General features: G+C 38.0%; 1 protein-coding gene across 1 annotated transcript in view; it reads right to left on the bottom strand.

Moving 5' to 3' along the window:
* Positions 1–22,189, bottom strand: part of LOC142334535 (DNA mismatch repair protein Msh2-like) — a 103,248-nt gene that overhangs the window by 54,141 nt on the left and 26,918 nt on the right. Inside the window, exon 11 of the mRNA XM_075382636.1 lies at positions 13,416–13,570. Within this exon, the coding sequence (XP_075238751.1) occupies positions 13,416–13,570 (155 nt within the window). The remainder of the gene's footprint in view (positions 1–13,415; positions 13,571–22,189) is intronic.

Raw genomic sequence — 22,189 nt, 5'->3', positions numbered from 1 at the left:
CGTTTTTAAGTGTTATCTTTCGCATATGACTGATCGTATATTAACGTCTGGTTACAAAACACGCTATTTGCAAAAAGTATTGTCTTTGAAAGTCTGACTGGTTGGTTAGGATGACAGTTCAATTCAAATTTCGTGTTGGACAACTGTCGCGAATGAGATTTATCAATTCTTCGAATCGAAAAGACCATTTCAAAATTGTTTGAGGTCAGAGGAGATTATTGCTTTAATCCTGATTCAGAAACCATAAGATAGGAGGACTAACGTAGCGTGGTTTCACACTAGCGGAAGGCTTTTTCTGATAATTTTTTCTCACCAAAAATCAACTTAAGCGGTAAAATGAACCCAAAATTTTTTTCAGTTTTCGTTTTTAAGTGTTATCTTTCGCATATGACTGATCGTATATTAACGTCTGGTTACAAAACACGCTATTTGCAAAAAGTATTGTCTTTGAAAGTCTGACTGGTTGGTTAGGATGACAGTTCAATTCAAATTTCGTGTTGGACAACTGTCGCGAATGAGATTTATCAATTCTTCGAATCGAAAAGACCATTTCAAAATTGTTTGAGGTCAGAGGAGATTATTGCTTTAATCCTGATTCAGAAACCATAAGATAGGAGGACTAACGTAGCGTGGTTTCACACTAGCGGAAGGTTTTTTCTGATAATTTTTTCTCACCAAAACTCAACTTAAGGGGTAAAATGAACCCAAAATTTTCTTCAGTTTTCGTTTTTAAGTGTTATCTTTCGCATATGACTGATCGTATATTAACGTCTGGTTACAAAACAAGCTATTTGCAAAAAGTATTGTCTTTGAAAGCCTGACTGGTTGTTTAGGATGACAGTTCAATTCAAATTTCGTGTTGGACAACTGTCGCGAATGAGATTTATCAATTCTTCGGATCGAAAAGACCATTTCAAAATTGTTTGAGGTCAGAGGAGATCATTGCTTACATCCTGATTCAAACACCAAAGGATAGGAGGACTATTCTAGCGTGGTTTCACACTAGCGAAAGGTTTTTTATGATAATTTTTTCTCTCGAAAAATCAACTTAAGGGGTAAAATGAACCCAAAATTTTCTTCAGTTCTCGTTTTTCCTGTTATCTATCGCATATGACTGGTCATATTTTGACGTATGTTTAGATAACATGCTTTTTACAAAAAGTATTGTCCTTGAGAGCCTCACTGGTTGGTTACGATGACAGTTCAATTCAAATTTCATGTTGGACAACTGTCGCGAATGAGATTTATCAATTCTTCGACTCGAAAAGACCATTTCAAAATTGTTTGAGGTCAAAGGAGAGTATTGCTTACATCGTGTTTCAAATAACAAAAGATGGGAGGACTATTGTAGCTTGGTTTTACACTAGCGAAAGGTTTTTTCTGATAATTTTTTTCCACCAAAACTCAACTTAAGGGTTAAAATGAACCCAAAATTTTCTTCAGTTCTCGTTTTTCCTGTTATCTATCGCGTATGACTGGTCATATTTTCACGTATGTTTAGATAACATGCTATTTACAAAAAGTATTCTCCTTGAGAGCCTCACTGGTTGGTTAGGATGACAGTTCATTTCAAATTTCGTGTTGGACAACTATCGCGAATGAGATTTATCAATTCTTCGAATCGAAAAGACCATTTCAAAATTGTGTGAGGTCAGAGGAGATTATTGCGTACATCCTGATTCAAAAACCAAAAGATAGGAGGACTAACGTAGCGTGGTTTCACACTAGCGAAAGGTTTTTTCTCATAATTTTTTTTCTCTCCAAAACTCAACTTAATGGGTAAAATGAACCCAAAAGTTTCTTCAGTTTTCGTTTTTAAGTGTTATCTTTCGCATATGACTGATCGTATATTAACGTCTGGTTAAAAAACACGCTATTTACAAAAAGTATTGTCTTTGAAAGCCTGACTGGTTGATTAGGATGACAGTTCAATTCAAATTTCGTGTTGGACAACTGTCGCGAATGAGATTTATCAATTCTTCGGATCGAAAAGACTATTTCAAAATTGTTTGAGGTCAAAGGAGAGTATTGCTTACATCCTGTTTCAAATAAAAAAAGATGGGGTGACTATTGTAGCTTGGTTTTACACTAGAAAAAGGTTTTTATGATAATTTTTTCTCTCGAAAAATCAACTTAAGGGGTAAAATGAAACCAAAATTTTCTTCAGTTCTCGTTTTTCCTGTTATCTGTCGCATATGACTTGTCATATTTTGACGTATGTTTAGATGAAATGCTATTTACAAAGGGTATGGGCCTTGAGTGACTCACTGGTTGGTCAGGATGACAGTTCAATTCAAATTTCGTGTTGGACAACTGTCGCGAATGAGATTTATCAATTCTTCGGATCGAAAAGACCCTTGTGTGCTTCTGCTTTTCTGTCCTGGCTTCTCTGGGACAGCTTTTGTTTTGTTAGGGTCCCGGCTTCTCTGGGTCCCTCCCCATTATTGTGTTTTTTTGTGCTTTACTGTCCCGGCTTCTCTGGGACAGCTTTTGGTTCTTTTAGGGTCCCTGCTTCTCTGGGTCCCTCCCCAACCCTTGTGTGCTTCTGCTTTTCTGTCCCGGCTTCTCTGGGACAGTTTTTCGCGGGTCCTGGCCTATCTGGGTCCCTTCCCCTCTTCTCGAGATGCATGGTTTGGGTGATTTTGATGCACCGCTTGACAGCGTGGCCTTGATATCACTCTTTGAATGCATCTCAAGAGCACTTGCTGCTGCTGCCTCCCGGCTCCTTTGGGAGCTTCTGTTCTGTTAGGATCCCGGCTTCTCTGGGTCCCTCCCCAACCCTTGTGTGCTTCTGCTTTTCTGTCCTGGCATCTCTGGGACAGCTTTTGTTTTTTTAGGGTCCCGGCTTCTCTGGGTCCCTCCCCATTATTGTGTTTTTTGTGCTTTACTGTCCCGGCTTCTCTGGGACAGCTTTTGGTTCTTTTAGGGTCCCGGCTTCTCTGGGTCCCTCCCCAACCCTTGTGTGCTTCTGCTTTTCTGTCCCGGCTTCTCTGGGACAGTTTTTCGCGGGTCCTGGCCTATCTGGGTCCCTTCCCCTCTTTTCTCGAGATGCATGGTTTGGGTGATTTTGATGCACCGCTTGACAGCGTGGCCTTGATATCACTCATTGAATGCATCTCAAGAGCACTTGCTGCTGCTGCCTCCCGGCTCCTTTGGGAGCTTCTGTTCTGTTAGGATCCTGGCTTCTCTGGGTCCCTCCCCATCCCTTGTGTGCTTCTGCTTTTCTGTCCTGGCTTCTCTGGGACAGCTTTTGTTTTGTTGGGTTCCCGGCTTCTCTGGGTCCCTCCCCATTATTGTGTTTTTGTGCTTTACTGTCCCGGCTTCTCTGGGACAGCTTTTGGTTCTTTTAGGGTCCCGGCTTCTCTGGGTCCCTCCCCAACCCTTGTGTGCTTCTGCTTTTCTGTCCCGGCTTCTCTGGGACAGTTTTTCGCGGGTCCTGGCCTATCTGGGTCCCTTCCCCTCTTTTCTCGAGATGCATGGTTTGGGTGATTTTGATGCACCGCTTGACAGCGTGGCCTTGATATCACTCATTGAATGCATCTCAAGAGCACTTGCTGCTGCTGCCTCCCGGCTCCTTTGGGAGCTTCTGTTCTGTTAGGATCCCGGCTTCTCTGGGTCCCTCCCCATCCCTTGTGTGCTTCTGCTTTTCTGTCCTGGCTTCTCTGGGACAGCTTTTGTTTTGTTGGGTTCCCGGCTTCTCTGGGTCCCTCCCCATTATTGTGTTTTTGTGCTTTACTGTCCCGGCTTCTCTGGGACAGCTTTTGGTTCTTTTAGGGTCCCGGCTTCTCTGGGTCCCTCCCCAACCCTTGTGTGCTTCTGCTTTTCTGTCCCGGCTTCTCTGGGACAGTTTTTCTCGGGTCCTGGCCTATCTGGGTCCCTTCCCCTCTTTTCTCGAGATGCATGGCTTGGGTGATTTTGATGCACCGCTTGACAGCGTGGCCTTGATATCACTCATTGAATGCATCTCAAGAGCACTTGCTGCTGCTGCCTCCCGGCTCCTTTGGGAGCTTCTGTTCTGTTAGGATCCTGGCTTCTCTGGGTCCCTCCCCATCCCTTGTGTGCTTCTGCTTTTCTGTCCTGGCTTCTCTGGGACAGCTTTTGTTTTGTTGGGTTCCCGGCTTCTCTGGGTCCCTCCCCATTATTGTGTTTTTGTGCTTTACTGTCCCGGCTTCTCTGGGACAGCTTTTGGTTCTTTTAGGGTCCCGGCTTCTCTGGGTCCCTCCCCAACCCTTGTGTGCTTCTGCTTTTCTGTCCCGGCTTCTCTGGGACAGTTTTTCGCGGGTCCTGGCCTATCTGGGTCCCTTCCCCTCTTTTCTCGAGATGCATGGTTTGGGTGATTTTGATGCACCGCTTGACAGCGTGGCCTTGATATCGCTCATTGAATGCATCTCAAGAGCTCTTGCTGCTGCTGCCTCCCGGCTCCTTTGGGAGCTTCTGTTCTGTTAGGATCCCGGCTTCTCTGGGTCCCTCCCCATCCCTTGTGTGCTTCTGCTTTTCTGTCCTGGCTTCTCTGGGACAGCTTTTGTTTTGTTGGGTTCCCGGCTTCTCTGGGTCCCTCCCCATTATTGTGTTTTTGTGCTTTACTGTCCCGGCTTCTCTGGGACAGCTTTTGGTTCTTTTAGGGTCCCGGCTTCTCTGGGTCCCTCCCAACCCTTGTGTGCTTCTGCTTTTCTGTCCCGGCTTCTCTGGGACAGTTTTTCGCGGGTCCTGGCCTATCTGGGTCCCTTCCCCTCTTTTCTCGAGATGCATGGTTTGGGTGATTTTGATGCACCGCTTGACAGCGTGGCCTTGATATCACTCATTGAATGCATCTCAAGAGCACTTGCTGCTGCTGCCTCCCGGCTCCTTTGGGAGCTTCTGTTCTGTTAGGATCCTGGCTTCTCTGGGTCCCTCCCCATCCCTTGTGTGCTTCTGCTTTTCTGTCCTGGCTTCTCTGGGACAGCTTTTGTTTTGTTGGGTTCCCGGCTTCTCTGGGTCCCTCCCCATTATTGTGTTTTTGTGCTTTACTGTCCCGGCTTCTCTGGGACAGCTTTTGGTTCTTTTAGGGTCCCGGCTTCTCTGGGTCCCTCCCCAACCCTTGTGTGCTTCTGCTTTTCTGTCCCGGCTTCTCTGGGACAGTTTTTCGCGGGTCCTGGCCTATCTGGGTCCCTTCCCCTCTTTTCTCGAGATGCATGGTTTGGGTGATTTTGATGCACCGCTTGACAGCGTGGCCTTGATATCACTCATTGAATGCATCTCAAGAGCACTTGCTGCTGCTGCCTCCCGGCTCCTTTGGGAGCTTCTGTTCTGTTAGGATCCCGGCTTCTCTGGGTCCCTCCCCATCCCTTGTGTGCTTCTGCTTTTCTGTCCTGGCTTCTCTGGGACAGCTTTTGTTTTGTTGGGTTCCCGGCTTCTCTGGGTCCCTCCCCATTATTGTGTTTTTGTGCTTTACTGTCCCGGCTTCTCTGGGACAGCTTTTGGTTCTTTTAGGGTCCCGGCTTCTCTGGGTCCCTCCCCAACCCTTGTGTGCTTCTGCTTTTCTGTCCCGGCTTCTCTGGGACAGTTTTTCGCGGGTCCTGGCCTATCTGGGTCCCTTCCCCTCTTTTCTCGAGATGCATGGTTTGGGTGATTTTGATGCACCGCTTGACAGCGTGGCCTTGATATCACTCATTGAATGCATCTCAAGAGCACTTGCTGCTGCTGCCTCCCGGCTCCTTTGGGAGCTTCAGTTCTGTTAGGATCCCGGCTTCTCTGGGTCCCTCCCCATCCCTTGTGTGCTTCTGCTCTTCTGTCCTGGCTTTTCTGGGACAGCTTTTGTTTTTTTAGGGTCCCGGCTTCTATGGGTCCCTCACCCTTATCGTGTGCTTTTGTGCTTTACTGTCCCGGCTTCTCTGGAACAACTTTTTGCGGGTCCTGGCTAACTCTAGTACTGATTTTCCCTACAAACAATCCCACTGTTTTTTCTCATTTTTCTCACTGGGAAACCCATTATCTCCCACTTTTCCTGACGAGAATCCTAAAGAGTCTCAAAATTTCCTAGCAAGATTCTTATTGTGCCCATTTTTCTTGCTAGGATTCCGAGGTTTCTCAAAATTCCTAGTGGGAAAAGTGAGAACTTGCATATACTTACCACCACCTACAATTCTTGGTAAGTTTCCCAATAGGATTCCTGATAGGATTTCTTCTGATCTTGGCAAGTCCCAAATAGGAACTTGGCAAGAAAAATGAGAATCGTAACACCGGGCAGTATTGAACCACTCTAGTGATGTTTATGTTAGTAGTGATCCAAACAGCGCCTTGCGTCTATTTTGGTGACTCGCAAGTGCGATGGGTTCTGTAGATAGCGTTTTACCTAAAGAGAAATTTATTTTTTGTTCAACGAAATTCCAGAACTCGCTTGCATTTTGTCTTGGGTCATTACCCGAGAACGTGACAAGTGACATATTAGGATGAGAGAAGGAAAATCAATTAATGCTCGTGTTACAGTAGCAGTGCTATATGTACCTGAACTTGAGCTTGGTGTTGTACGGGGGTAGTTGAAGAGGCTGCACTACTTGGCGTTCCTCCGGAAGACATTGTGTTGAATTTATTATTCTGATTTTTTTGCTTAAGAAAGATAGAATCCAATTTCCTGCCTCATTGGTCGCGCCAATTTATACTAGAGGGCAAGGGGGTGCAAAGGCTAAACTTCTGTCTTGATGTTCGAACCCATAGTCACGTAAAAATTGTTTAATGATCGGAATAAGCAAATTTGGCTAAATAATCAAATTAATTGACCTATAAAAGATTTATTAAAATTAATCATCTAATTAGCAGTTAATATGTTTTTGTTTATTTGTAGATTTAACTCAAGGTTACATTTTCAGTCAAGTTGACTCGGGTCGAGAAATCAACGGAAGCAGTAAGTTCAACTTATTACTAAGTTGAAAGTCGTGAGATTGAGCAGTGTTAAAATAATTGATTTTCAAATTATTTCTAAAACTTTGCCAGTTAGTTCTTAACTTGAATTCTTAATTCTCAATCTCTCAATTCTTAATTTATCAATCGTAGCAATTTTGCCTGATTTATATGGTTCCTGTAACGGGATAATTCCGTTGCTGCTAGTTAAATAGCAAAAAGTACAACGGTAAAATTACTGTTAGACAAATTAAACAACCTGAAAGGTTTATGCAATTGCGTCATTCTATTTTTAGAACGAGGTAATTTGAATACTTAGCTTAGTTAAACCAAGTATTCTATATTTCAATTCAAGGCATCATTTGTACTTTACAGAACGAAAAACTACAATGGTGCAAAACTCAAACATAACCTACTAACATCGGGCGAATTGCCCTCAAGCCACCAACGAGCAGTTGGCTGTGTCAATAACTAGCCACTTTTTAGTGACGCTAGTTTTAGTTATTTAAAAGTGCGTGAGATGTGGGTAATAGTTGATGGCATCACGTCACATAACAGCAGCTGAAGTGCGGTATCAATAAAAGAGTTAAGAAAAGAGAGATAGAGAGAGAGATAGTGTGCGAATGATAAAACGAAACGCGAACGAGAAGGAAAGAAACGACAACCAACAGAGAGAGAGAAGGACAGAGCTAGGAATATTTTACATTATGAGATTCGACTCTGCAACTTCTAGATTTCTAGCCTTGTTAGTAACTGAAATAAAAAAACGAAAGTGCAAAAATCAAAAAAAGCTTCCACATCTTGCAGTGCAAAAGATGTTACCAAAACATTTTGTGTCTCGAAATTTCTGTCAAGTAACCAATCTCCGAGCTTCGTTGGCCAGTAATGGTCGCTTAACTCAGAAAAGGACAAAAAAATTGAAAAATTTTGGAACCAATAGCAAATTTTACCAAAAACCTTGCTAAAAATCAAGATATTAATATCTTAAGAACCATTTCAATGTCTTAAAGGACTATCCAACATCCCTGTTTCAAGCCGGAAATAGTTTAACTGGCTCAAAGAACCATACATATGAAAAGAATCTTCCAAAAATTCGAGAAAAAAAAACTAAATTTTATCAAAAATTTACCAAAAAATTGTAATCATAAAAATTATTGATCACCATTCCATTAACTCTAGAAACTATCCAGCAGCTTATTATCAAACCTTGGACCCAGGGCCCCTGGTGCAGAAGAAAATCAAATTTGCAAATATTTTAAATTGCTTGAATTCGTGATAATAAAATCTTGAAAAACACTCCTTTACATCTAAAAACTATGCAGTAACAAATTATAAAACCATAGAGGAATTTCCGTCGCTCGTAAGGCTAGAGAAACCTAAAAAATGCCAAAAAATGAAATACCCAAAAAAGTTGCAGCTCTTGCTATAACTTGTTATATTAAAAAATTGCTATTGCTACAACTTGTGATATTAAAAAGTTGAAAATTAATCCATGACCAACAAAAAATTTCCAGAAACTTTTAACAAACCCTAACGGAGGTTTTTGAACCTTGAGGCTCCAAAAACATAAATAAGGACTATAAATATCAAATAATTACTATATATATTAAAAAAAACAATGCTGCAAAACTCAAACATAACCGACTAACATAGGGTGAATTGCTCTCAAACGACCGGGGAGCAGTTGGCGTTGTCAATAGCTAGCCATGGTTTAGTGAGGCTAGTTTTAGCTAGTTAAAAGTGCGTGATATGAGGGTAATAGATGATGGCAACACGCCATATAACAGCAGCTGAAGTGTGGTATCAATGAAAGAGTTAAGAAAAGAGAGATAGAGAGAGAGAGAGAGAGAGAGATAGTGTGCGAGTAACAAAACGAAACGCGAAAGAGAAGGAGAGAAACCACAACCAACAGAGAGGGAGAAGGACAGAGCTAGGAATATTTTCCATTATGATATTCGACTCTGCAACTTCTAGATTTATAGCCTTGTTAGTAACTGAATCAAATAAAAAAACGAAAGTGCAAAAATCAAAAAAAGCTTCCACATCTTGCAGTGCGAAAGATGTTACCAAAACATTTTGTGTCTCGAAATTTCTGTCAAGTAACCAATCTCCGAGCTTCGTTGGCCAGTAATGGTCGCTTAACTCAGAAAAGGACAAAAAAATTGAAAAATTTTGGAACCAATAGCAAATTTTACCAAAACCTTGCTAAAAATCAAGATATTAATATCTTAAGAACCATTTCAATGTCTTAAAGGACTATCCAACATCCCTGTTTCAAGCCGGAAATAGTTTAACTGGCTCAAAGAACCATACATATGAAAAGAATCTTCCAAAAATTCGAGAAAAAAAAACTAAATTTTATCAAAAATTTACCAAAAAATTGTAATCATAAAAATTATTGATCACCATTCCATTAACTCTAGAAACTATCCAGCAGCTTATTATCAAACCTTGGACCCAGGGCCCCTGGTGCAGAAGAAAATCAAATTTGCAAATATTTTAAATTGCTTGAATTCGTGATAATAAAATCTTGAAAAACACTCCTTTACATCTAAAAACTATGCAGTAACAAATTATAAAACCATAGAGGAATTTCCGTCGCTCGTAAGGCTAGAGAAACCTAAAAAATGCCAAAAAATGAAATACCCAAAAAAGTTGCAGCTCTTGCTATAACTTGTTATATTAAAAAATTGCTATTGCTACAACTTGTGATATTAAAAAGTTGAAAATTAATCCATGACCAACAAAAAATTTCCAGAAACTTTTAACAAACCCTAACGGAGGTTTTTGAACCTTGAGGCTCCAAAAACATAAATAAGGACTATAAATATCAAATAATTACTATATATATTAAAAAAAACAATGCTGCAAAACTCAAACATAACCGACTAACATAGGGTGAATTGCTCTCAAACGACCGGGGAGCAGTTGGCGTTGTCAATAGCTAGCCATGGTTTAGTGAGGCTAGTTTTAGCTAGTTAAAAGTGCGTGATATGAGGGTAATAGATGATGGCAACACGCCATATAACAGCAGCTGAAGTGTGGTATCAATGAAAGAGTTAAGAAAAGAGAGATAGAGAGAGAGAGAGAGATAGTGTGCGAGTAACAAAACGAAACGCGAAAGAGAAGGAGAGAAACCACAACCAACAGAGAGGGAGAAGGACAGAGCTAGGAATATTTTCCATTATGATATTCGACTCTGTAACTTCTAGATTTATAGCCTTGTTAGTAACTGAATCAAATAAAAAAACGAAAGTGCAAAAATCAAAAGAAGTTTCCACATCTTGCAGTGAAAAAGATGTTACCAAACCATTTTGTGTCTCGAAAGTTCTGTCAAGTAACCAATCTCCAAGCTTCGTTGGCCAGTAATTGTCGCTTAACTCAGAAAAGGACAAAAAAAATGAAAAATTTTGGAACCAACAGCAAAATTTACCAAAACCTTGCTAAAAATCAAGATATTAATATCTTAAGAACCACTTCAATGTCTCAACGGACTATCCAAAATCCCTGTTTCAAGCCTGAAATAGTTTAACTGGCTCAAAGAACCATACATATGAAAACAATCTTCCAAAAATTCGAGAAAAAAAAACTAAATTTTATCAAAAATTTACCAGAACTGGAATCATAAAAATTATTGATCACCATTCCAATAACTCTAGAAACTATCCAGCAGCTTATTATCAAACCTTGGACCCAGGGCCCCTGGTGCAGAAGAAAATCAAAATTTGCAAATATTTTAAGAAATTGCTTGAATTCGTGATATTGAAATCTTGAAAAACACTCCTTTACATCTAAAAACTATGTAACAGTAACATATTATAAAACGCTAGAGCAATTTCCGTGGCTCGTAAGGCTAAAGAAACCTAAACAACACCAAAAAGTGAAAGACTCAAAAAAGTTGCAGGTCTTGCAATAACTTGTGATATTAAAAAATTGCTAAAATTTGTGATATTAAAAAGTTGAAAATTAATCCATGACCAACAAAAACATTCCAGTAACTTTTTATCGAACGCTAACGGAGGTTTTTTGACCCTTGAGGCTCCAAAAACATAAATAATGACTAAAAATGTCAAAAACTTGAAAATGGCAAAAATTTTCAAAAATAATGCTATAATTCGTGATCTTAAAGTCTTGCAAGACATTCCATTGCATCTAGAAAACATACAGTAGCCTATTTTCCAACCCCTGAGGAGGTACCTTGGCTCTTGAGGATGAAGAAATCTTTCACATAAGCTTTCAAATTACTTGAAAAAAAGCAAGTTTTATCAAAAAATTGATAACATTAAGACATTGATAAATTGATAAAATATTCCATGGCAAATAAAAATTTGTCAGTAACTTATTATCAAACGCCATAAGAGATTTTTTGGCCCCTGGGTCTGGAATGACCTGATCAAAGAAAAATAAATGTCCCAAAATTTGAAAAAAAATCGTTTTGTCAAAAAAAATGCTAACATTCGTTATGTTAAAATGTTGAAACCACTCTATTACCACTAAAAACTATGCAGTAACCTATTGTTAAAACCTAGAGGAGGTTCCTTGACACTTAGGGCTAATTAAAATCGAAAAATGTCAAAACAAAAACATTTCAAATAGCTTGAAAAAATTACAAAATACTAAAAATTTGCGTGTTTTTATCGGGCGGTTGTCCGTCAGTAGCTAGAAACAGGGGGTGGGGGGGGGTTGCACCTAGGGCTGATGGAGTGGGGGGGGTGCAGCAACAGTGAGGTGGGGGCGGGGCGGGGGTAACAGTGCGCTGGGGGTGGGTGGGGCAATAGAGGGGGGTCAACAGTGGAGGGGTCTTCAACCTCTAAGAACCGCCCTTCACACCATAAGTACAAGTCTCCAAAACAATTTGAGCTGAAACAGAGCTGAAAGACTCTAAGAGCACTTAGTGCCCGTTGGGCGCTACCTGTTCATCTCGTTTTTGAGAACGCAAAGTCAAAAGCGTCAGACGGAAAATCGGTCAAGCGAAAAATCGCATAAACATAGCTGGCAGATTGCCAGAAAAAAGCCGCAATAGATTCGTAGATCAGCAGTCTAAAAAAAACAGTAAAAAAGACAGACCAAAAAAATTCGTCTTTTCATTGAGGGCTGATCTGTTAAATTTTGATTAAAAATCTGTATAAGTCATTGCTGCCTCTATTAGCTGATCTCTAATAACCTTCATTTAGAGTGACACACACCCATTTGACCTTATCTCTTTGAATTAAATTAAATTAAAGTCAATTTCAAAGTGAGGAAGTCATTTTTGAGAGTGAGGTAAGTCAAGTGTGACCAAAAATTTAATCACGCGCATGAACAAAAAACTCGCTCCACTAAGAGCGAAAAATGACGTCACACATGCAATTCAGTTGAAATTGCATGAACAAAAAGTGGCTGTGACGTCATATGGTCGTAACAAAAATCATGACGAAATAAAAAAACATAGCAGGACAAGTCCTGACGTACAATTCAAAGAATTTTCATTGACTAAACAGAAAACTAGACCTAGAACGGACTATGAATGGATTGGAAAAATCATTTAGAAAAAAATCCTATCTAAAAAATCGAAAAAACAGTAAAAATCAAAGTGAAATTGCCGCATGTGAACAAAAAATCACTACCGATAAAGCGAATTTTTGTTCAAACACCATATTCTCACTCTACTTTAAAATTAGAGCAAAAAAATTTCACGCCGCAAAACCACTCGCTTTTTCGCTCCATTTCCTGTTTCGGCGTGACCAAAATCACTACTCCAATTTGACTTCAAAAATCATGAAAATGTGTGAACAGATCTTAAAAAAAAAGACAGCGCCCCAATACAATTCAAATTCTTTGAATTGTAAAAAACCAAGAGAAGGCCAATAATAGCCCCAGCTATCGCTGTGCGGCTATTAAAAAAGACCGACAGGATTAATATAATTGCTACAAACTTTGTTTGAGAGCAACTAATAACACAAATTTCAATTTCTATGAAAACCCAAAATTATCAGAAAAATCCAACGATAAAACGACGAAAAATCTCATATGTCCAAGCCATTATCATGCACAACACAAATTCCGAAGAAGGTATTGCCTGAAAATCAAAGACATTTAAAAATTCTAAATTTTGATTTCTGCGTGCTCAAAAACTGTTAGACATTGAAATCCAAAAACAAACATGTTTGCTAGCCAAAAACAAATATTGAATTCTTTGCTGGAAAAATTACGATCACCAAAACAAATATTCGAATGACACAGAAAATTAATTTCTAGTTGACTGGTGTGCAAAGAACAACTCCTCAAATTGCACCAATAATTGCAATAATTGCCCGCCAACATCTAGCGCCAAGGAGGCACAAGGGCACGAGTACGAAGACTAAAAAAAGGTATTCAGAGTAAAATCAAACTTCGTCCCAAATCTCAAAATAAAACTCATAACGCACAAACTAGCAAAACTGACTCTTGCTTCATAATACAGAACTGGCTTTAAACCAGATGCTAACAATGAATAGCAAAAATTTCCCTAAATAATATCAAAGCTGTTAAATAACACCACCGTCATTCATTAAACACACCTTTTCCAGTTGATCACCGGCACCTATTCTGGCCATGATTGCATCCACCACCGACAACTGTGCCGAGTCACATGGTACATAGCAGCCGACTTGCGCCATCAAACACACGATACCCACTGACCTGATGAAAGTTGACTTGCCACCCATGTTGGGACCTGCGAAAAATGAACAGAAAAAGGGGTAAAAAATTTCAAAACGTAACTAAAAGCCTTATAAAAACTGTTAAAAAGCTTTTTAAGAAACCCTGCAATTACAAATTAAATCATGGGTACCCTGAGAAAAGTGCCGTGAAGTCGAAATATTTTGCCATATTTCTGCTGCATTGAAATATTGAAAGCTCGATATAAAATTCAAATGGCATTTTTCAAAACAAAACAATATGAAGTGAAGATAATTCAACCAATTTTCTTTTCATAAAGGGAAGAATATAACATTTGACCATTTATCATTTTTTTTTAAATCTTTTACACCTTATAGTAAGAGGATGGGTATGATTAGCAAAACATAACCGATTAAATTCGGCCAAATTGTTCCAAAATGAGTGTCGATTGGTTGTTTTTAGCAGTTACTATCTTAGCACTAGGAGCCTATCTTCTTTGAGTGGGAGGCAAGAGATTATCGAAACTAACAAATTGCTTTCCATAACCGGACTTTGTGAATTTTTGCCAGCATAGTAGTATTTCGAAGCGGTTAGAGGAGTCGGGGAGGGGTGGGTGGAGGAAACGTTGGAGTAAATACTCCAACCCTTCCTCCAACAACCCCCTCCCCGGATCCACTATCGCATCAAAATGAAACCCTGAATATGTGCACTTCCGCCAGCACAGTCAAATTCCGGAGCGGATTTCGACTGTTGAAACTTCTAGTGCATTTTGTCTACCCTCATCCACGGTGTTAGGGGTTCAGTTTATAAGTTCAAAAATTCAGATTATAAACAACAATTTGGGTAGTTTTGATAACCCCTTGCCTCTCTTTAAAAAATATAGTCTCCTAGTTCTACGCTAGTAACTGCTAAAAACAACCAATCGCCAGTCATTTCAGATACATTGGTTATGCTTTTGTACATCTTAACCATTATCTTGGAGTTTTAAAATGATATTGCTCAATTTTCAGTATAATGCGTAAATAAAGAGTGATAACAGGTGATAAAAATAAATGTGGCCGGAAGACAGCCGGAAAAAAGCCGCCGTTGACGCGCTTGATGCACATCGGGATTGAAACAGAGAAAAAAAAAGAGACAAATTGACTGAATTTTTTTTCTGTTTTTTTTTCAGAGTCAAAAAGTGTTCTAATTTGGCGTAGAGTTTCAGTTAGATTCTAAAACTATACCTACTTCAGCTTCTAAACTGAAAGCTAATAAGCTTAATACCGATATCAGCTCGCAAACACTCTAATGAACTTTTTTAACCTAATTCTCAAGGAGTTAATGACCGGGCTTTATTGATTTATTCCGTCTCTTTTGATTTCGCTCTTTTGGCTTTGACCGTATTCACTAAATTACATAATTCAACGTAAACGTGATCAACAACGAAAAACGTGATCAAAAGATAAAGCGAAATAAAAAAAAACATAGCAGGACAAGATTTCACGTACAATTCAAAGAAATTCCATTGACTAAACAAAAAAATAGACCTGGAACGGATTATGCGTGAATTGGAAAAACCATTTCTAAACAAATCTATTTGTAATCTATTTGTAATCTATTTCGAAACCATTTCTTATCACATATCTTAATAAAAAAGAAGAAAATCAATTAAAAAAAGCCTCGTGTGAACAAAAAACTACAAGCGAGAAAAAGAAATTTGAGTCAAACAAAAAACTAGGCCTAGAGCGAACTATGAGTGGATTGGGAAAACCACTTCGAAAAAATCCAATCCAAAAAATCGAAAAAAACAGTAAAAATCAAAGTGGAATTGCCGCAGGTGAACAAAAAAACCAATAGCGAGAATGCATTTTTTTTTTCAAACGCCGTTCTTTCACTCTACTTTAAAATTAGATCAAAAAAATTCACGCCGCAAAACCACTCGCTTTTTCGCTCCACTTCCTGTTTCGGCGTGACCAAAATCACTACTCCAATTTGACTTCAAAAATCTTGAAAGTGTGTCAACATATCTTAAAAAACGACAGCGCCCCAAAACCTTTTAAATTTTTTGATTGAAAAAAAGTAGAGCGCCTAAATAACAGTCGTCTGAGAGGCTGACGTCGGCTATCAATAACCGATAAAAAACTACTTTATTCTTTTTTTGAAGAGAAAATTGTTGGAATTATCTTGCATTTATACTGCTTCGATATAACATAGCCCGCAGATTGCAAGAAAATAGCCGTGATAGACGACTGTGGCCTTCCATGAATTGAAACAACTAAGAAAAAGATAGACAGATCAACCACCAGTCCTCTAATAGACTACTACTTTTGCGGTTAGAATCGGAGTGTCATTTTTATGAGACACATACGCTATACAAAGAAAAACCATAATATGGGTTTTTCAAAAATAATATACGAATTCTGAAACTCAAAACTCTAATACTCAAGATTTAGAGCATATAAGTTTGGCACTACTTAGATGCACACTATTGATCTTCAACTAGCAAATGTTTACAAAATTTAAGACCAGAAGTCATTTATTTGAGTGAGCTAAGTCACGCAAGTGGCCCAAAAAGAAAATGAGGTCACGTACACAACATTCAACTGCAAAGCAGTAGAATTCACTGAAGTCAATGAAAAAGTCAATTCCAACGAACTGAAGTCAGGTCGTAAGAATCATCGATGGAGACGAATTAAAAAAAAACATAGCAGTACAAGTCCTTAAATACAATAAAAAGAATTGAGTGAAAAACAGAGGACGAATGTATCTGACTAAATCAACTGAAAAATCTCAGCCAAAAAGACAATCTCAAAAGTTGAGAAACTACAATAATCAAACAAACTAAAAAAGTTATTCATTGCTAAAGCTATTGAAGCTTTCAGCATGAAGGCAACTATCATACAAATCAATATTTTCAAGAACTCACGCACAAGACTTGGAATAGATTTATTATCCAAAAAGGCTGATAAACTTGAGAAATATGACAAATGGTCCAAAAAAATGACATGTGCACAAAGTTAAAGAAAAATTAGAAACTTTGCGGAAATAAAATGTTCAAAACCATGTTTTGGTATGTGGGGTGCTGCCATGTGACCCATATGCAAGACCTCAAAAAGTTTTGTTGGCCTGCAAAGATAGTTAGACTCAGGAAATAACGAATAACTTTTCAAAAAATTAAGACGTTGCAAATTTTAACAAAATCTCGGTAGAATTCGTGATATTAACAAATTGAGCACCATTTCAATGTCTCCAGAGACTATCCAGTATCTCTACTTCTAACCTCAAAGAGTTGCACTGGCTTAAAAAGATAAATAAATTTTGAACAATAATTTTCAGAAATATTGAAAAAAAAAACTATCAAAAAATTGCTAAAACTCGTGTTATCAAAATACTGATAACGAATCCATTTTCTCTAGCAACAATGCAGTAGCTTATCATCAGACCGTAGATGAAGATTCCTGGGACCATGATGCCGGAAAATTCGCTGGTGAAAAATTTTCAAAAACAAAACTGCTAAAATTCGTGATATTAAAATAATGAAAACCTGTGTCATTGCCACCAGAAGCTATGCAGTAACCTATGCAACTTGAAAAAAATTGCAAGTTTCAACAAAATATTGCTATAATTTGTGATATTAAAATGAAGAAAACCATTCCATGGCCAATAAAACTCTTTTAGTACCCTATTATCTAATTTATAGGAGGTTTCATGGCTCGTGGGGCTAGAAAATTTAGATAATGACAATAATTTTTTTTAAATTTGAAGAAAATGCAAATTTAATTAAAGAATTGCTAAAATTCATGATGTTTAAATGTTGAAAACCATTTTATTACCACCAGAAACTATGCAGTAACCTATTATCAAACGTTAGAAATGGTTGCTTGACAGCTAGGGGTGAAAAACTCAAAAAAATGACAAGTTTTCAAAAAAAATTGAAAAAAATTTGAGTGTTTATGTTTCCGGGTACCAAAAGATATAGCTCTATAATGATCATAAAGAGTAAATATTTCTTGATAAAAACTTTATCAACTTTCACAAGCCTTTGTTTTAGACTGGTCCAACAAAAAAAAATTCGAAAGACCAAAAACGCAAAAAATTGCAATATTTTGGGCTCAAAAACTCCTAAAAATAACCCTTCAACAACAAAATACGGCCTTCCAAATTGCATAACCACTCTGAGCACTTGAAGGACTACTGAACGCAGCTAAAGGTCTCTAATGAAACTTGATGCCTGCTGAGCTTTACCAGTTTATCCTGTTTTGAAAGCTCAAAGTCATGAAAAAAAGTTGTGAAAACATCTTAAAATAAAAAACATAGCAGGACATATCCTGACGTATAATTCAAAGAATTTTCATTGACTAAACAAAAAATTAGACCTAAAACGCACTATGAGTGACTTGGCAAAACCATTTCCAAAAAATCAGGTCAAAAAAATATTTAAAAAAAACAATCAATGTCAAAATGCCGCATGTGGACAAAAAACCACTAGCGAGATATAGAAATTTGGTTGAAACAAAAAACTAGGACTAGAATGAACTATGAATGGATTGGGAAAACCATTAAGAAAAAAATCCGTAAAAAAACAGTAAAAAATCAAAGCGAAATTGCCGCATGTGAACAAAAAACCAGTAGCGAGAAATCGAATTTTTGTTCAAACACCGTTTTCTCACTTTACTTCAAAATTAAAGCGAAAAAATTTTACGCCGCAAAACCACTCGCTTTTTCGCTCCACTTCCTGTTTCGGCGTGACCAAAATCACCACTCCAATTTGACTTCAAAAATCATGAAAACGTGTGAACAGATCTTTAAAAAAAAGACAGCGCCCCAATACAATTCAAATTCTTTGAATTGTAAAAAAAAAGACAGAGCACCAACACAATCCAATTCTGGGATTGTAAAAAAAACCACGATGTCCCCAATAATAGCCGCGATCGCTTCGCGGCTATTAAAAAACGAATGCGATGTGCTGTCGATACCAATTCTTTTAATAAAACTTAGAGGAAATACAGCAAAAAACATTTTCACCTCACGAGCGTGTATGGGGTAGAGTGGGTAGATTAGAACTGCCCTTACACCTTGAAATTTCGCCAGGTCAACAGTTTCCATGAATCGTATACCGAGTGACAATTGAGGCCATAAAAGAATGACTTAGTACTCCAAGCAGCAAGGTCTTACCGTTTTATCCCATTTCCCTGCAGGAAATATTAAACAAATTGTTGTTCAGATATACGATCAAGGAGGGGAATACTGGTTGCTATTTAATTCTGTTTGAGAGTAATGGAAAACAATTACTGATGCAGCATTTCGGAAAATGAGAACACTCATAGTTCTGACTGGGCGTGAAACCATTAAAATAATCAACTAAAGTCGGGATAATTGCACTCAAACGACTCGCGAGCGGTTGGCTTTGTCAGTGGCTAGATGCGGCTTAGGAAGGCTAGCGTTAGTTTAACTGAGGGGGGGGGGTGGCTGGGCGAGCATGAGGAGGAGGAGTAGGAGCTGGAGGAGGAGGGCGAGGGGTGGGTGGTGAGCGCGAGTCTTCGGGGTTACGGGTGGAATAAAATAGAGTGGGTACAGATGGGGAGGCTGACTCAGGTGAGTTACAAACGAGGCGTCAAACTTTAAGAACCACTCTTCATATCATCAAGTCATGGCTCTTAAACTGCTTCGCTGAATCGCATACTTTGAGACTAGTGAGCTATAAGATTCTAAGAGAACGTAATGCCCCCGTGCTTTACTTCTTCATCCCGTTTTTGAGGACGAAAATTCAAAAGAGTCAGAGGAAGCGAAAAATTGGTCAACGAAATATCGCATTAAAAACTGCAGCGCTAATACAATTGCTACAAACTTCGTTTGAGCAATTAAAAAGTATTGAAGAGAAAAAACTTTAAAAAGCGTGAAAAACTTGGTAATATAAATTACAGCCACCTCCTACCTGACCGCGTCTATTTTTTCTCTTTATTCCCTAATCAAGTTTTTTAAAAAAAATTCAATAGGTATTTTATTTACCCAGAAAGAAAAATAAACACACTTTTTTTTTACTTCATATCACTGCATTCTCAAATTAACATTATGTTGATGAATTTTATGTTTAAGCAGACATTGAGCCAATTGGAACAATGAAATTTTGTTGGACACCTGATATTCACAACAAAAAACGCTAAAATGATTACAACAAATTTAAAATACACAATTATTTTTTTTCCGTAAATCTTAAGAAAATATGATAAGAACGCATTTGAGCGCCGCTGAAATTAACGTTTTGAGACGACAAGAAACGGAATTGCAAAACAAAAAGAGAAAACGACCATCCGATTTGTCACATGATAAAGTTGACAATTTAATCTTTAAGATTTTTGAAAAGAACAATATCACAAAATGATTGGACCTATTTCTGCACAAGGTTACAATTTAGGGAAAAAAGCTGACAGACTGCATGCTAGGAATCTTTGGTATGAACGAACTGGCTAACACGCTTCAAAACACTAAAAGTTAATAAAAAAGAAATAAGTGCCAGAAACGTACCCGACTATCGATAGACTAATTAACAACGAACAAGGGGTTGGTTTATATGGCTCCTTATAAAGACCGTATGAGAACTAAATGCTCTAAAAGCCGTATGAGAACTAAATTGAAACCAAGAGTACTGAGCAACTTAAGGCCCTTGGGTTTTACGACTTAATTCTTTTTATCTACCCTACAAAACACCGTCAGCCGCAAAAAAACTATCAGAAAAAGTTTGAAATCACAGTTTGCAGGCAATTACGAATTTTAAAGATTGGACCTAGTCATTTGCCGAGAACACGTACAAATTTGAGGCTGACACCTGGAAAAAAGAAAACAGCTGCGGAGCAGTTGGGTCCCAGTTAAGTTCTATTTTTAAAACTTTTTTCTAAGTCTTGGCTCAGTTAAAACAATAGGCTTTCATAAACAAAAAGCAAAAACGTATATGAAGCAATTTAAAGGAAAACAGAACAAGGAGTCAAGATACACAATTCAAAAACGTTAATGAAATCAAATATCTGACAATTTGACCAAGCACAAAATCCCAAAAATAAAGGAGAATGAATCTACCAAAAAAGAGCAACAACATTGAAGACATACAAAAACGAAAAACAATTCTTCAAAACAACAATAAACCTAATTCAGGAAACGCTTCAAACATATCCCAAAAGTGCGAACCCGCAAAAAGAAAAAAATGAGAACCCGCAATAATCATAAAGAGTTTGATTAAAAACTTTTTTGTTACAAGTTTAGAACAAAAATGCAAAAATACAACTGAAAAGTTGAAAAACAATGAAAGCTAAATAATTAAAACCTGAACGATCTTAGGTCAAATAGACTAAAAGACGTATTTTCTTTCATCCGTGTTTGGCAAAAAAAAGATTCATACACACTAGAAAAAAATTAAAAGAAAAAATGAAGAAAGTTTAGAAGAATGAAAAATTTGAACCAATTTGAGAATTTCAAAGTTAACTCAAATTAGCACCACATAAATCACTTAAAACCTCTTTGTGCTTCTTACCTATTATTCAAAAGTCCTGAAAAAATTGGGTTAACATAAGAAAACGTATAAATCGTATTCACTATTTTGCGTAATTCAACGCATGAAAGAATTTCAAATCCATTCAGTTGAAACTGTCAGTGAAGTAAGTCAGAACTGAAACGTGAAAATAGTGAATCATGTAAAACAAAAAACGTGATCAAAAGGTAAAGCGAATTAAAAAAAGGAGAGCACCAAAATAACTGTTTGAGAGGCTGACGGCGGCTATTAAAAATGTATTTTATATTGTTGCACGCCAACCACCATCGCACAGAAAATCAAAAATTTTGAAAAAATCAAAACTAGGTGATTACCGTTACAAGAATTGCTTTCAAACAAATGCTAAGGGGCTGTCTCTATCGGTGTAAGATTGAGCTTCGAGAAGGCCATGAGGTATGCTTTGACTTTCTTCTGACTCATTTTTGTAGGCTATACCGAAACTCAAACCGATCAAAGTAGTTGTAGCTGTGCGATGCCCTTTGGATAAAAATTCCAAGTGGAACTGAGAATCTTGATTGCATTATTCGCTGATTGTCGTTTTCGATCTAAACCAAAAATGATGGGAGTAGTCAGATACTTGACCGATAGGATTTTCATCAAAAATCTTAGAATAACATAACCGACTAAACGTCGAAAGAATTGCTCTCGAACGACTAGTGAGAGCTCTAATCAATTTCAGCCTGCTTTAGTCGGGGGAGGGAGGGAGGGGAGCCTAAATAGGACGAAACGTTCAATAGTGGGCTTCAAATAACCTCATTAGAGGTTAATATATACCACTATTAAGATTTAAAGTAAAAAATGACACGAGTTTTGGCGCACTTTTCATTTGACTTTTAGTATTAAATAGCCGCCAATTGATTTCAGCTGCTTGAAGTTGTGATTGAGAGAGAATTTTAGATCACGCAAAACGCAAAAAGTCAAGGGCCTAAAAGTCACTCAAAAAGTCAAAATTGTCAAGCGAAAAATTTGCATATAAAAACATAGCCGGTAGAATACCGGAAACGACCCGAATAGTCGTGCAAAATAATCTCCACCCTAACATCGACAAAATCATAATATCAAAAATAACAGAAATTATAGACCAATATAACATAAAAAGCGTTAAAATTTTTTCAGATCACGGGTGTGGGTAGGTGCTGGTGGTGGTGG

The sequence above is a fragment of the Convolutriloba macropyga genome, chromosome 2, assembly GCF_964194025.1.
Source record: "Convolutriloba macropyga chromosome 2, txConMacr16.3, whole genome shotgun sequence".
Classification (NCBI taxonomy): Eukaryota; Metazoa; Xenacoelomorpha; order Acoela; family Convolutidae; genus Convolutriloba; species Convolutriloba macropyga.
This window is presented reverse-complemented; position numbering and strand designations above follow the sequence as displayed.